The following is a 14,985-nucleotide window of genomic DNA, read 5'->3' on the forward strand; positions in this document are numbered from 1 at the left end:
TACCTCCTTCTCCTCCATCTCCTGGCTGTCTGGCTCCATCCAGAAGGCCCGCCAGGGTCCCCTTCCTGTGCAGAAGCTCCTGGAAGGAACCCATCTCTGCAATGGCCCCATCTTCCAGCACCACGATCCAATCAGCCTGGGGCAGGACGTGGAGCGCATGGGTGACGAGAATCCGTGTCTGGGCAGGAAGGGATGGAATTTACACTCATGCGCTTGACCACTGTTCCAGAGCTGGGGGAATGGGCCGGGAGGGTCCTGGGGCTCAGAGTGGGGAAAGCTCTCCTTCTTGTGCTCCTGCCCTTTTTCTCAAAAATAGCACGTCCCAACAGTGAAATAAAGGGACTCCTTCAACCTGTCTCGAAACCAGAAGACACGGAGTTCAGCTGAACCTGGCCAATGACCTGAGGCAGAGCTGTGGTAGTTTAACCACAGACCCAGAAGCAAGAAATGACTGCTCGGACTTCCCTGGTGGCGCAGTGGTTAAGAATCCGCCTGCCAATGCAGGGGACACGGGTTTGATCCCTGGTCTGGGAAGATCCCACATGCCATGGAGCAACAAAGCCCATGTGCCACAACTACTGAGCCTGCGCTCTAGGACCCATGTGCCATAACTACTGAAGCCTGTGCACCTAGAGCCTGTGCTCCGCAACAAGAGAAGCCACCACAATGAGAAGCCCGTGCACCGCAACAAAGAGTAGCCCCTGCTCACTGTAACTAGAGAAAGCCCGTGCAGCAATGAAGACCCAGCGCAGCCAAAAAAAAAAAGAAATGACTGCTGCTGTGAGCCACTGACATTTGGGGGTTGTTATGCAGCATTGTCACGCAAAAGCTGACCATTACAAAGAGGACCATTGGATTCATGGAGGATGGTGGTGAGCAGACTTGGGTTAGGACTTTCTCTGCCTTTGCTTTATGCCCTCTGAGACATTTTCCCAAACTTACCGTTCCCTGGAGCAGCCCTTCAGGCCCGATGACCTGGTTGAAGACATGCTGGCCGACATGGGCATCCAGGGCTGCCAGGGGGTCATCCAGCAGGTACACAGCAGCCTTCCTGTACACAGCCCGGGCCAGGCTCAGCCGCTGCTTCTGGCCCCCAGAGAGATTCATGCCCTGTGGCCACAAGAGAGAGACAGGGACCTGCGTCTACGCCTGCTGGGTGAAGCCGGTGTGACGGGGGCCAGGTCTGCTCATCAGAGTGAGCTATGGCTCATGGTGCCTGTCCTCTAGGGCCACCTCCAGCTTGAAACATTTGCTCTCAAGCCAACATCCCCCCAGCTTTCACCCTGCCTGGCTTCTCCCCTTTCCAGACAAGCTTCCTGCACTCACTGCTCCCTCCACTTGAGTCTGGCTTCTGTTCCCATTTCTCCACTGATAACAGCCTTCCTCAAGGACACTGGTCACTCCACTGTTGCCTAATCCAGCGGTAGCTTTTCAGTCCTTATTTTCTTTCTTTTTCTTTCCCTTTCTTTCTTTCTTTCTTTCTTTCTTTCTTTCTTTCTTTCTTTCTTTCTTTCTTTCCTTCCTTCCTTCCTTCCTTCCTTCCTCCTTCCTTCCTTCCTTCCTTGCTTCCTTCCTTCCCTTTCTTTCTTTCTTTCTTTCTTTCTTTCTTTCTTTCTTTCTTTCTTTCTTTCTTTCATTCCCTTCCTCTCTTCCTTCCTTTTGTTCTTTCACTTATTCATTCATTCCACTCATATTTACTGCATGGCTATTATGTACCCAGCAGTGTTCTAGGCTCTGGGGAAACAGCAATGAACAAAACCTCATCCCTGCTTTCATGGATCCGGCACTCTAATGAGGGTGGGGTGGGAGAGAGATAATCAATAAACAAACACATAAAATGTTATCACCTATCAGATGGTGTTATACACCATGAAGAATAATAGAGCAGGGGAAGGGTGTAGGGTGTACTGGCATGAGCAGGGTTGCTGTGCTGGGTAAGGTGGTCAGGGAAAGCCACTCTCCACTAAGAGACTTGACGGGATGAACCATGTGAACTCCTGAGAAACAGCTTTACAAGCAGACAGAACAGCAGGTGCAAAGGCCCTGAGGTAGGAGCATACTTTGGGTGTTTGAGGAACATCGTGGAGATCCATGTGGCTGGAGAGAAGCAGGAAAAAGAGAGCATGATGGGAGATGAAGTCGGAGATAACTGGGGTCAGATCGTGGGGGTGCGCCTTGTCAGTGATGGTCAGCACTGTGGCTATGACTCTGAGGGAATGGGGAGACCTGGAGGGTTCTGAGCAGACAAAGGACATGAACTGACAGGTCTGAAAAGAATCCCTTTGGCTGCTGCACTGGGATTAGCCTATTAGGGGTGAGGACAGAAGCAAGAAGGGCAGCCAGGGGCTCCTGCAGCAATGTGGGGAGGGCTGATGTGGGGACTGGAACATTCTGGATCTGCCTCAAAGGTGGATCCAACAGGATTTGCTGATGAATTAGATATGGGTGTAAGAAAAAGAGAGGAATCGAGGAGGACACCAAGGTTTTGGATCTGAGCTCTGGAAGGACGGAGCTTCCATCACCCAGGATGGGGCGAGCTTCGGGGGAGGAGGTAACGGGAAATCATGTTTGGTTTAGGATGTGACACAGCTGGACAGACGTAGCCGGCAGCAGGCACCCCCCTCCTTCTGAATCCCCCTTCCCTTGGCTGCACGATGCCTCATCCCCCTCCCTAGATGTTCCTTCTCAGCTGATCTCTCTGGCTCCTCCAGACCCTTTCCAGGACCCTCTCCTCTTCCCTAGAGGAAACCTCACCCATTTACTTAACTTAAACTTTCACTTTTCCATTCTCAATTCCCTAATCTGGGGGTCAGCAAGTGTTTTCTGTAAAGGACCAGAAAGTAACTATTTAAAGCTTTGTGGGCACACCGCGCCACCCCCACTGCCCTGGTCTCTGTCACAACTGCTCATCTCTGCCCTTATCGTGCAAGAGCAGCCATGGACCACAGGTAAATGAATGTGCATGGCTGGGTCCCAATAAAACTTTATTTACAAACCCAGACGGTGGGCCAGATTCGACCTGTGGGTCATAAGTTGCCAATCCCCGCCCAACCCATAGCTCTGGATGCATACATCCTGTTTATTGGACATCTCTGCCCAGACCCTTTGGTGAGGTCCAGAGAGGGGAAGCAATTTGACCAGTGTCACCCAGAGAGGCAAGGCAGGAGCCTGGGTCACCTCATTCCCAGTTGTTGGAGAGCCCCTCACCACCAAGCCCTGCCATGTCTCCCAGCCTCTCCTCGGTCTCTATTTTCAACCATTCACTCATTAATAACTATTTATTGAGCACCTGCTATGTGCTTGGCTCTGAGCTGGGCCCCTTTTCTCCCCTACCTCCCTTCCCCCCCCCCCCAGTGACCCTCCCACCACACCGCCCACAGGTCAGGGTGGTAAATTGCCCTCAGCCACCATGCCTCCCTGCCCCAAGAAGCCCCTGAGACCCTCACCTGCTCCCCAGTTTGGGTGTGGACTCCTGCAGGGAAGCTGCCCACGTCTGGCCACAGGGCACAGGCCTCCAGGACCCTCTCCAGCCACGGCAAGTCCAGCTCCTGCCCGAAGCACACGTTGTCTACCACGGACATGTTCTGGACCCAGGCCTCCTGCGGCACGTAAGCCACCGGACCCTAAAACACAAGGAGGCTGATGGGGACGGAGGAGGAAAGGTGGGAGCTGGGCTCTTGATGGTGGTGGAAGGCAGCAGGGAGCTTAGCTGTGAGACGGGGAACAGGGAGGAGCAGAGACGGGGACATTCCAGCAGACAGGCAGGGGTGCGGCCTCACCTTGATGCTCACGGACCCCTCCACCTTTGACAGCTCCCCAAGGAGGGCGGAGAGCAGGGAGGACTTTCCTGCCCCCACTGGACCAACGACAGCCAGCAGGCAGCCCTGGGGCACCGTGAGGTTGATCCTGGCAACACAGAAGGGGTGACATGTCCCTGGGTAGGATTCAGCCCGAGTCTGCGCAGAATTGGTGAACCCCAGACAGAGCCAGCCTTGGCTGCTGATGACACACCTGGGGTGGGGGGGTCACTAAGAGGATGTCTGGGGGCCATCCTTCCCTCTCCCTATATCTGTCCGGCCATGCGAGCAGCCATCCTGCATGTGATCGTACATGTGCCCACATACATGCACGCACACATGTATGTGCACACTCACTGCACCACACATGCATGCATGCATGTACACAGATGCACACATGCAAGCACACATAGGGCACATGTGTCTGTGCACACATATACTACATACACAGACTGCACACACACAGATACACACCCTCACACAAGTACACATATGCACACCATACGTGTGTACAGACATATGCACACAACATATACACAATCCATGCACACACAAGTGCATGCACACAAACATGCTCTCACACACGCCCGTGCACACACACATCTGCATGCACGCATGTATACCCATGTGTACACATGTACCCGCACTCACACAGGGTTTATTGGGCAGGAAGTTTAACCAGCATCTCCTCTTGCCCAGGTCATTGCTACAAGCTCCTCACCGCTCTTCCTGTTTCTGCCCTCGCTCCCCGCCCCTTTCTGTGTCTTGCAGTCTGTCCTCCATGCAGGGGCCCAAGGGACCTGTTCAAACCCAAGCCGGCTCATGACACTCTCCCGCTGAAGCCCCCGGCAGTTCCTGTTTTACTCAGGGTGAAAGCTGAGGTCCTAACAATCATGAAGGACACCCAGCATCCCATTGCTGCGGCCATGCTGACTTCCTGCTTCCCAAACACACCTGGGGGGATTGTGCCCTGCAGGTGACACGTGACAATGTCTAGAGACACTTTCAGTTGTTATACCTGGCGTGGCTGCTGCTGGAATCTAGTGGGTAGATACTGGGGGTTCTGCTAATCATGCTACAGTGCACAGGACAGCCCCCATGACAAAGAAGTATCCAGCCCTGAACATCAGTAGTGCTGAGGTGGAGAATCCTGGGTCCAGGCATACTCCTGCCTCAGGACCTTTGCGCTTGCTGTTCCCACTGCTTAGAAAGCTCCTCTCCCAGACAAGTGCAAGGCTCATTCCTTCCCCTCATTTGACCTCTGTTTAAATGCCAAGCCTTCCCTCACTGCATACACCCCTCCCTTGACATCGTGCTCTGCCTCCCGACCCTGGTTTCTCATTTGTGCTCCACCCCACGCCCGATCAGAACATCAGCCCCAAGAGCACAGGGTTCTTGTCTGTTTTCTTCACTCTATTCCCAGTTCCTAGAACAAGGCCTGGCACATAGCAAGTGCTCAATAAATACAATGAAATGAGCAAATGACAAGAAACACAAATACGGCCCCGGGTGTTTTCTTTCCCTTCACAGGGAGTTTTGGGGTTGGCTGGGGTTTTCTGCCACAGAGACCCAGCCAAATAGTTGGGGGCTGGAGGTGACAATGACCAGTCTGACACAGGAGGCACAGACGCGCCCACAGCTAACTGGGCCGGGCCTTGGGGCTGTTCTTGGCCAGGCTTCCCTTGGCATCATCGTGACCAGCCTGGGGACCAGAGAGCCATCTCCTCCCTGTTGGGCGAGGCTCAGATGCCCTGTTCCCCCTCCGTGGGCAGGAGCTCTCCCTTTCCCAGCTTTCCCATCCTCTCCCACTTCGTCAACGGCAACAGGAAGGTTGTTACCAGGGAAACCACCTGTACCTGTGCAGGCAGGGAGGGCTTTCCAGGGACCAAGCGAAGGTGCCTTCCTGTATTCTGATGTAATCCTCTCCAGTGGCTGCAGGGCATAAAAGACCAGTTATAAGAGATGCTCCCAGCTGGCCCCTCCTCTAAGAGACCCCCAGGCAACAGGAAATCTCTTCCACTAAACAAACTGTCCCTCCACTCACTGGCTTGTGTGTGACCCTGTGGTGGTCATATTCTCTCCCTGCCGGATGGTTATACAACTCAGGGGTCGGCAAACCATGGCCCAGGGGCCAGATCCTGTCTGCTGCCTATTTTTATAAAGTTTTATTGGAACACAGCCATGCCCATTCATTTATGTAGTGCTATGGCTGCTTTCACACTACAAAGGCAAAGGTGAGCAGTTACAACAGAGAACAAAGGGCCTTGGAAAGCCTAACTATGTACAATTGGGTCCTTCACAGAAAAGGTTAGTGGGCTTCTGATACAATTTATCACCTGATCCGGGACTCTGGAGAGTGAAGGGAGTGTTATTAATTTCACTGGGACCACAGATGTAACCAGGGACATATGGTCTCCCTATGTCCCTGGGTCTCAGATATTTTATCTATATAATGAGGGAGGAGCCAGATTAGTGGTTTTGGACACTGAATACACATTTAGAATCACCTGGAAAGATTTTTTTAAAACACAAAGCTCTCCATGGCTCAGCCCAAACCAATAAATGAGAATCTCCATGGGGGTGGGGCCTGAGAATCTTACATCTAATGAGCGGTTGACACCCGTTGACACCCCCTGGACTGGATGGTCTCTAGGGGAGGGTTGCAGACAAAATGCAGGACGCCCAGTTACATCTGAATTTTGGATAAACAATGAGTACTTTTTTAGGATAATTATGCTGCCACATATTGCATGGGAGCTACTGAGACTAAAAAAACCTATTTTCTGAGTATGCGAAATTCAAATTTAACTGGGAGTCCTATGTTTTTCTTTGTGAATCTGGCCACCCAACTCTGGGGTCTTGTCCTTTCTTAATGGTCTGGGGTGTGGGGATGCTTCTCCATTTTCCCATCTGTACAATGGGTGGGTCGTAGAGGTATCCACCCCATAGTGCTGTGGTGAGGAGAGAGGGGGTCACCACTAAGTAAAGCACTTTGAATGTGCTGGCTCGTGGTAAACACTTGGCCAACATTAGCTGTCGGTGTCTGTGTTAATCTCACTGTCACACACCTTTGGGGGAACAGCAGGGACTGAGACTGCGGGGGGCGGTATGAGGCTCTGGCCGCAGGCAGGTGACCAGGTGTGTCAAAGTCATGACTCAGATAACCCTCAGGGGTCTCTGGTCCAGGGTCCATGGGGCCCTCCTGTGGGGATAAAGGTACGATATCACGGACCCTAAGCTATTTATTGGACAGCTCCTGAGACCGGGGACCTGCTATCTTTTGGTGGCCCTCAGGATGATCCTGGTGGAGGTGGGGTGACACAGTGGGGAACAGAGCCGGCAGTGGGGGAGTTACTGCCCAGGGCCACACAGCTGGGCGAGGCAGACCTGGAATTTGAGTGCAGAGCCCACCTCTGAATGCCCGCATCACACTGATTTGGCTGAACAAAGCTTTGCCCAGCTGAAAACGTGCCCAGAGCTGTGAGGAGCCTCAGAAACAGCAATTTTGGGTTATTTAGAGGCCTCTTTGCTGACTTCTGTGGGGGTCTTTCCTAATAATAATTCTAACTAAAATGCACTGAATGCTGACTTTGTGCAGGGCCCTGCTCTAACTGCGATGCTTCAAAGGACTCATTTAACCCTCACAGCAATCCTATGCAGAGGTGCTGTGATGATCATCATGTCCATTTTGCAGATGGGAACACTGAGGCTCAGAGAGATTAATCACTGGCCAAGGTCACCCATATTGGGGTCAGTGCTGAAGCCAGAATTTGGATTCAGGCACCAATGTCACAGGATACACTTCTAATCACCATGTGGGTGATTTCTAGGTAAGCAGCTTGATGCTTTCTTAGGTACAAGGGGAGAGTCCTTACATGGCATCTGTTTCCTAGTCACACGGCCGATAGCCTGGTCTGCACATGCCAGCACATGCCAGCAGCCCCTCAGCTGGGATCCTGGCATTCCATCTGTGGGAAGGGGGAGCTCTGCTGGTTCCCTCATCCCTCCCACCCCCTTCCTGCTGAACTCAGCTCTCACCACATCTGCAGGACCTTGAGTCCATGGCCTCAGGGTCAATTTCTTCCAGGCAGAGGAAGGCAGCCAGACGGTCAAAGGACACCCGGGCCTGGAAAAACCAAAGCCCTAGGTCAACTGTGCCATAAGGGCAAAAAAAGAACTCAGATGTCTGGTGTCGGGTGCCTCAAGATGGTGGGAAAGCTTCCGGACTACCGAGTCCTACACATTTGCAAGGCATCAACACAAAGCTTTCTAGGTCACGGAAAACAATGCACATGAGGTTGACACAATGAGGTAGTGGTGACCTCCCACCTCCTTGCTTCCATTCTGCAGACCAGACCCGGGAAGAGGATGGCGGCTTTTGCAGTTGGCCGTCATCAGGAATGATTGCAAACTTTGTCCACCTGGAGGCACCCTCTCCACTCCCAGCCCTAACCCCATCTTCCGTGATGAAAGGATAGTTAAATAGGGATGGCTCAGCTGGACCAATTTTCTCATTTTCATCACACAGTGTGAGTGCAGACAGTAGAGGAAGAGAAATGAAGTGAAATTGCTTTGTATAAAAAGGGAACCAGACTGCATGTGGAGTTGCTGGAAAGGTGAGGCTGCCTATTTTGAGGATGTTTGCTGGCATCTTCCCGCTGTTCCCTGTGCCCTCCCATCTCTTTCCCTGCTTCGTTTCCTTGCCCCGGCACAGCCTGCTACACCCCTACAAGGCTCCTCCAAGATGGCCTCCCCTCCCTGCCACCTCACCTGGACGACGGAGTGGATGGAGAAGGGCAGGAAAGCCTGGGCCTTGTTGAGAATGTTGAGAACCGTGAGTGTCACGAAGGCCTTCTCAGCGTCCATGGCATTCTCCTCGGCCACCAGAGTATGGATAGCAAACACAACCAGTGCCACCTGGGTGGGAGACACAGGAGGTGACATTGAGCTGCTGAACATGGCCAGGAAAGGCAGGCCAGCTGTGGTATCTCCAGGGGTCCTTGTGGCCACACCTGCCATGTGGGAATGGGTTCCCCTCCACCCAGATCTCCCCCCAAATTCTTCTGCTGATGAAAGGAGTTGTGCGCGTGTGACCCCTGTTCTAAGAATCAGAAACTCTTGGTTCCAGGCTTTGGGGGACACCACAGTTTTCCATCTTGGTGGCATTTTTGTGGTTCTAGACATGGGTGGAACTTGTGACTCTAGACTCTCTGGGAAGATGACTCTGAAGTTGCAGGTATCAACAGCCATGGAGGGCTCTAGGTCCTGGTGGCATTTGTAGTTCCGGATGTCACTAGGGTGTGGTTCTGTTCCAGGGGTTGGTGGTGTTTTGGTTCCAGGTGTCGTTGATATTATGATCACACTAGGTGATGGTCAGTCGGTGTGATGGTGACCCTGTGATCCTATATGGGGAGCCCTTATCCCCACCCCCAGCACTCCCTCCCCCAGTCCATGCTCTGCAGGGAGACCAGAGTGACATCACCAGAAACGTGGACACTTGGAAGGACACCAGAGACACAGAGAAGAGGAGGCTGGAGGTCCTCAAGGCGCCCAGCTCCTGGGCCCGGATGCGCAGGACTCTGTCCAGAAAGGCTCCCTCCCAGCCGTGGTACTTGACCGTCCTCACGTTCCTGAGGATGCAGCTGGTGAGCCGCGCCCGAGAGTCCTTCTGCCTCATTTGCTCTTCCTGGGACCAGAGGGAAGAAGAGAGGAGGGGACAGGGACAAGTCTGGGATTTTCCTTCTCTGCAACCGCCGCAAGCCGCCACCACGCCCACCCCACACCTCTCTCCTCCCCACTGCCCTGCACCAGTGCAGGACCCAGGACCTGCAGGTTTCCCGCCCCCTTCCTGCCTGGAGTGTCCCTTCTTCCAAATGCCAAACCTGATGGTGGTTCCTCTTCTTGGTGATGAAGAAATTCAGAGGGAGGAGGCTCAGGAAGACAGCGATGGCGGTGAGGGCAGAGGGTCCTAGAAGCTGGAGACAAAGGGCAGGATGTCACGAGACAATTCCAGAAGCCCAGCTGGCAGTACAGGGGTGGGGGGAGGCTCAGACTTGGGCCCTAAGGCAGGGAGGTGTCAGACAGTCCAATGAGGGCAGCCACTGGGTCATAGAGACCAGGACTCATGGGCTCCTTAGAAGGAAATACCTGTGGAAGATGGAGTCCATCTTCGTTAGGGAGGGGAGAGAGGGGGAAATGACGCACCTCACAGGATGGAGTGGGGGCAGGGTCATGGTCAAGACGGGTCATGCACCTAGATGGGCAGGGCAAGGGCGGCGGCTGGCTAGAACGGTGAAGACAAGACTCTGGAATCGAGATCTGGGTTCAAATCCTGACTTTACACATCCTGGTGTGGCCTTGGGCAAGTTACTGACCCTCCCTAAGCTGCAGTTTCTCACATTAAATGGAAATGGAGCTGTTCCCACTGCCTGTAGTGAGTGCTGGTGTCATACAATCAATGATTATCCCCTGACAAGGGTTGCCAGATTTAGCAAATAAATATATTTAACTGCCTGCCCACTGAAATCTGAATTTCAGATAAACAGCAAATAAGTTTTTAGTATAAGTATATCCCATGTCATGTTTGGGATATACTTATAATAAGAAATTCTTCTGTTTATCTGAAATTCATCTTTAACTGGACGTCCCGTATTTTGTCTGGCAGCCCTACCCCCCAGCTTTGTGACTTGGGACAGTTATCTTCCCTCCCTCTTTCGTTTCTCTATCTGGAAAATGTGGAGGTGGCGAGAAGGGTAAATGATTTTTAAGTGGCTGTGATGTGAGCTTCCTCCTGAGGTCATTTGGGTCCATTCTCTAGACAAGCCCCACCCCCCTCTTCAGTCTGTGGGTCTCATTTTCCCCTCTCAGCCCTTAAGAATGTTTACTTTCTAATCTTGACGCCCTAGCAAGCCAGTGTTTCATTTATACAGCAATTGCGCCTCCCAATGGCCAAATGGAGAGATGCCCAGAAGGCAAACACCTGCCTACAGCCAGGGCTGGGAGAATATTCAAAGGAATGTGAACAGAAGGTTAAATAAACTCTCTCTGGCAAAAATGCTACAAATGCTAACAGTAGCAACCCCGATTCCTACCCCTCCCCCTTTACCAGGGTCTCTTGGTGATTTTCTGACGTTAGGACCACCTGCCAAGAGTCAGGGAAAGTGACAGGTGTGTTGTCTGCAGTTTCACTTGAGTCATGGGTCGGCCTGCTTAATTGCCCTGCATTTTCCCCAGTGTCCTTCCTCCCTTTCTCTCTAATAATAACAGCTAACGTTTATGCACTTGCTGAGCACCCTCTGTATGCTAGGTCCTAGACTGCAAGGTAGCAAGTCAAAAAGTGTCCAGGCCCCAAGCCCTTATCGTGGGGGCACTGGAGGCAGTGGCAGAGGTACAATAATGATGATAACACACAGCTGGTATTCTGGAGCATTCCACACTCACTCACAATCAATATGCCGTTGATACACCCACCCAGGGGCCTGGGAAACACAGCACATGGGCCAGATCTCTCCACCTGTTTATATGCCGACCTCAAGCCGTACAAAGATTGTTAATCGTTCTTACATTTTAAAATGACTGAAGAAAATCAAACGAAGATGATTTCATGATATGTGTAAATTATATGAAATTCAAACTTCAGTGTCCGTAAGTAATTTTATTGGAACACCACCAGGCCTGTTTGATTAGTATTGTCTGTGGCTGCTTGTGCACTAGAAGGGCAGAGTTAAATAGTTTTGAGAGAGACCCTATGGCCCCTAACATCTAAAATATCTACAGTCTGCTCCTTTACAGAAAAGTCTGTGAGCCTGGCACCAGCCCACATGGAGCAGAGCTGAAGAAGATCTTCAAATGAACTGCCCCACCCCCATGCATAACCAACAAGACAATTAAACACCTATAGGGTATAGCTGTGTCCCAGATGCTATAAAAGTGCTTCATAGGTATTAGCTCATTTAATTCCTCAACAACTCAAGGGCTGGGACACTTTGGTTAATTACAATCCTCACTTTGCCAATGAGAAAATGAGTCACGGAGAGGCTAAGTTACTTACCAGGAGGTTTCACAACTAGCAAGTGGTGAAAGCAGGATTCAAACCGAGGCAGTCCCACTACAAAGTCTGTGATTTTAATTAAAAAGAAAAAAGAAAATCCTGCACCACGAAACAGATGTAAGAAAGTTAGAAAAAGTTCTGATTTTTTTTTTTTTTTTTGCCTGGTTGGCTACTTTATGCTTTTTGAAAACCAAGTAGTAAATTCTTTCCCCTAAATTTTCTTTCCATGTTTTTTGTTGTTGGTAGTGGTGGTGGTGATGGTGCCCTACCATTACTGGTAACTTCAAAACATGCCTAATCTGCCCACTTGGTACCCCGATATCACACCCAAAACGTGCCAATGTCATCACCATCATCATCATATAGATGAGGAAACTGAGGCCCCGAGAGGTGAGCATCCTGCCCAAGGTGAAGTGAAGGTCATCCTCATCTAAGACTTTGCTCGTTAGGTCAGTCCGCAGTGTGCAGATGGAGATAGGATTAAGAAGGAGGAGAGGAAGGAGGAGGAGGGGGAGGAGGATTCAACTCAAATCCCAGCTCCCTCTGCCCCAGCACACCTGCCAGAGGTAGAGAAAGCAGATGACGATCCAGATGAGCGGCAGCCACAGCCCGTTGAGGTAGGTGATGCTCTCGGTCAGCCGCTGCACGTCCACAGACACCAGGTTGACCACGTCCCCCACTGCGCTGGCCTTTCTGGAGCTGCTGGACAGAGCCAGGACCTGGGAGGGGCAGAAGATGGAGACCTGAGTCAGGAAGGAGGGAAGGAGGGGGTGAGGGGCAGTTAGGGAGGACCATGGAGGCAGGGAGACCCATGGAGGGAGAAAGGGCCCAGGAGGGAGGGAGGCCCATGGCTTGGACTGAGCAAGAGAACAGCCACCCAGCAGGCCGGGGTCTAAGCTGTGCTGCCCCTGCTGGCTGAGGCAGATTTCTTTACCATCTGAGCCTCAGTTCACTCATCTGTAAAATGGGCTAATAAAATCTCCTCAGCTAACCTCCCACTGTGAGACTCCAGGGAGAAGACAAAAATGAAAATACCCTGAAACCCCTAAAGCACTGGACTAATAACAATTAATAACATACTACATAAAAACCTTGGATTTATGCTGATAATGGTGGTCATCTGCTGAGCGCTATATCCTAGGCACTGTGCTAAATAAATGAACAGTTTCACCATTTTCCGTGATGGGGCACATCAGACAACTGTATGGAGCAGGTACTGCCATATTTCATTCAATCTAAAACACTGTGGATAAAGTACTCTCTATTTTTGTATCACTAAGGGAGAAAAATCAATGCCAACTAAATTAAAACATCTTGATTTCAGAAGTTAAAAAGAGAAAAAAAAGTGAGCCTAGAATCAATGAGATGCGGAATTATTAACCCCATTTCACAGCTAAGGAAACTGAGGCACAGAGCAATTGACCAATTTGCCCAAAGCCAGAGGGCTCGTAAGTGGCTGGGCCAGGATTGGAATCCAGGATGACAGAGGCACGACATGGGCTAGACAGGGTGTTAGACTGACCCCTGCAGGCATTCAGTGTGCCTCTCAGACACCAAGCTGGTTTTCTGGCAGCCCCAAATTTGCCCTAACTCTGGGGTCACAGTGGACCCCTTCCAGCCTGTTGAATGCTACGTTCTACTTGCAATCCTCTCTCTGCTGAGTGTGTCAGAGCAGAAGTGAGGGGGTGAAGTGGTGAGCTGGAAATGATTGAGTGTAGCAATTCTGAAAAAAAATCTTCAAATCTTTACTGAGCACCTGCTCTGGGCCTCACTCTGAGGTGAGTACTGTGATCAACAGAGGCAGGGCACTTGCTCTCTTCAGAGTGGAGTTTGAGCTTGGGAACAAAATTAAATAAAGATTTACATAGTTCATCCTTTAATAGTAATTATGATGAGTGCCATGAAGGAGTGTTTTAAAATATAGGTTTTACCATTATTCAGGCATGGCAAGCCCACAGATCAGAGAAGACTGCCCTTGACAAGACGGTTTATTATACTCACAGATCTCAAGAGGAGGGGGCACCCCACGCTATGAGGGGGCCACTTGGGGAAGCACCAGGATGCTGCAGGGTTGGGGGGACCACAGGCAACAGCTTGTTGTGGTTTTCATGGGAAGGTCAGGCAGGGTAAGCAGGCTTAGGATTGATAGTTTGAATAATTCCACCAGGCTCTGGGCATAGGAGCTGGGCCTCATTGTCTGGTACCCTGCCCTGGGGCGATTAGGGCAGGAGATAGTGGCCTAGAGTGTTAGGGCCCAAAAAGGAGGCAGTTGGGGTGTGAGCTCTGGATTGGTTGGCTTGCATGTGAAAGAGATGCTTTCAGATGAGTCACTTAGCATCTCTGGGAACTGGCTGACCCTGGGAGGGACGGAGGGGCAGTCCCTCCAGGGTCAGCAAGACCCCAGATGTCAAAGCACCAGATACAGAAAATAAGAAGACACAGTTAAAACAGAAGCAGCCCAGAGGGCAGAGTGGAGGGGTATGACCTCATCAGGTGATGAAGGCGGCTGCCCCAAGGGTGGGGATGGGAAGAGCAAAGGCTTCGGGTCATCTTCCTGCAGCCTCAGCTCCTTGTGTGGACTCCCAAGACTGGACAGGCCACACCAGCTCCAGTGTGCTCAGGGGGATGTGGCCTGAAACTCAGGAGCCACTCACACGGCCCTTTGCCCCCTTCTTTCCCAAGTGACAGCTCAGGTGTGAGAGAAAGGGGCTTACACAGGACTGGGTTGCCCTTGCTCAGATGCTCCAGACCCCAGAGGGGCCAACATCTCTTAGAGCAGCAGCCTCACGGGTTTTGGTTCCAAGGTCCCCCAAGGGGACAAGAATCACTGCACAGAGAGAAGCCCAATGCTATGGCTTACCTCCGGGTATCACAGTTCATTGGCCGAACTTCCAGCCCAGATGCAATTTACCAGTGGGTCAGGGGTCATTTTAATTGCAAGCAGTGTTACCTGGTAAAATAGCTGAGAGTCCACCTTTATCCAGTTTCCACACAGCCCGAAGGTTAGCCCTTTATCCTTGGGGTGGGGTGAGTGTTCACTACATGAAGAGTTGTGGAAAGGGTGCCCAGGCAGTGGGAACAGCAAGTGCAAAGGCCCTGAGGTGGGAGGTTGTTTGGTGTGCTTGAGGAACTGAAAGA

General features: G+C 51.6%; 1 protein-coding gene across 3 annotated transcripts in view; it reads right to left on the reverse strand.

Moving 5' to 3' along the window:
* Positions 1–14,985, reverse strand: part of ABCC6 (ATP binding cassette subfamily C member 6) — a 71,417-nt gene that overhangs the window by 35,393 nt on the left and 21,039 nt on the right. For 2 of the 3 annotated variants that reach the window (XM_082360764.1, XM_082360762.1), the window contains 10 exons: positions 12,405–12,566; positions 9,680–9,772; positions 9,280–9,483; positions 8,568–8,714; positions 7,836–7,923; positions 5,654–5,729; positions 3,780–3,906; positions 3,447–3,623; positions 943–1,110; positions 4–178 (listed from right to left, as the gene is read on the reverse strand). In XM_082360764.1, the coding sequence (XP_082216890.1) occupies positions 4–178; positions 943–1,110; positions 3,447–3,623; positions 3,780–3,906; positions 5,654–5,729; positions 7,836–7,923; positions 8,568–8,714; positions 9,280–9,483; positions 9,680–9,772; positions 12,405–12,566 (1,417 nt within the window). The remainder of the gene's footprint in view (positions 1–3; positions 179–942; positions 1,111–3,446; positions 3,624–3,779; positions 3,907–5,653; positions 5,730–7,835; positions 7,924–8,567; positions 8,715–9,279; positions 9,484–9,679; positions 9,773–12,404; positions 12,567–14,985) is intronic. The other variant, XM_082360763.1, reaches the window with a different exon arrangement.

Source organism: Balaenoptera borealis, assembly GCF_965194805.1.
Source record: "Balaenoptera borealis genome assembly, chromosome: 16".
NCBI classification, from domain to species: Eukaryota; Metazoa; Chordata; class Mammalia; order Artiodactyla; family Balaenopteridae; genus Balaenoptera; species Balaenoptera borealis.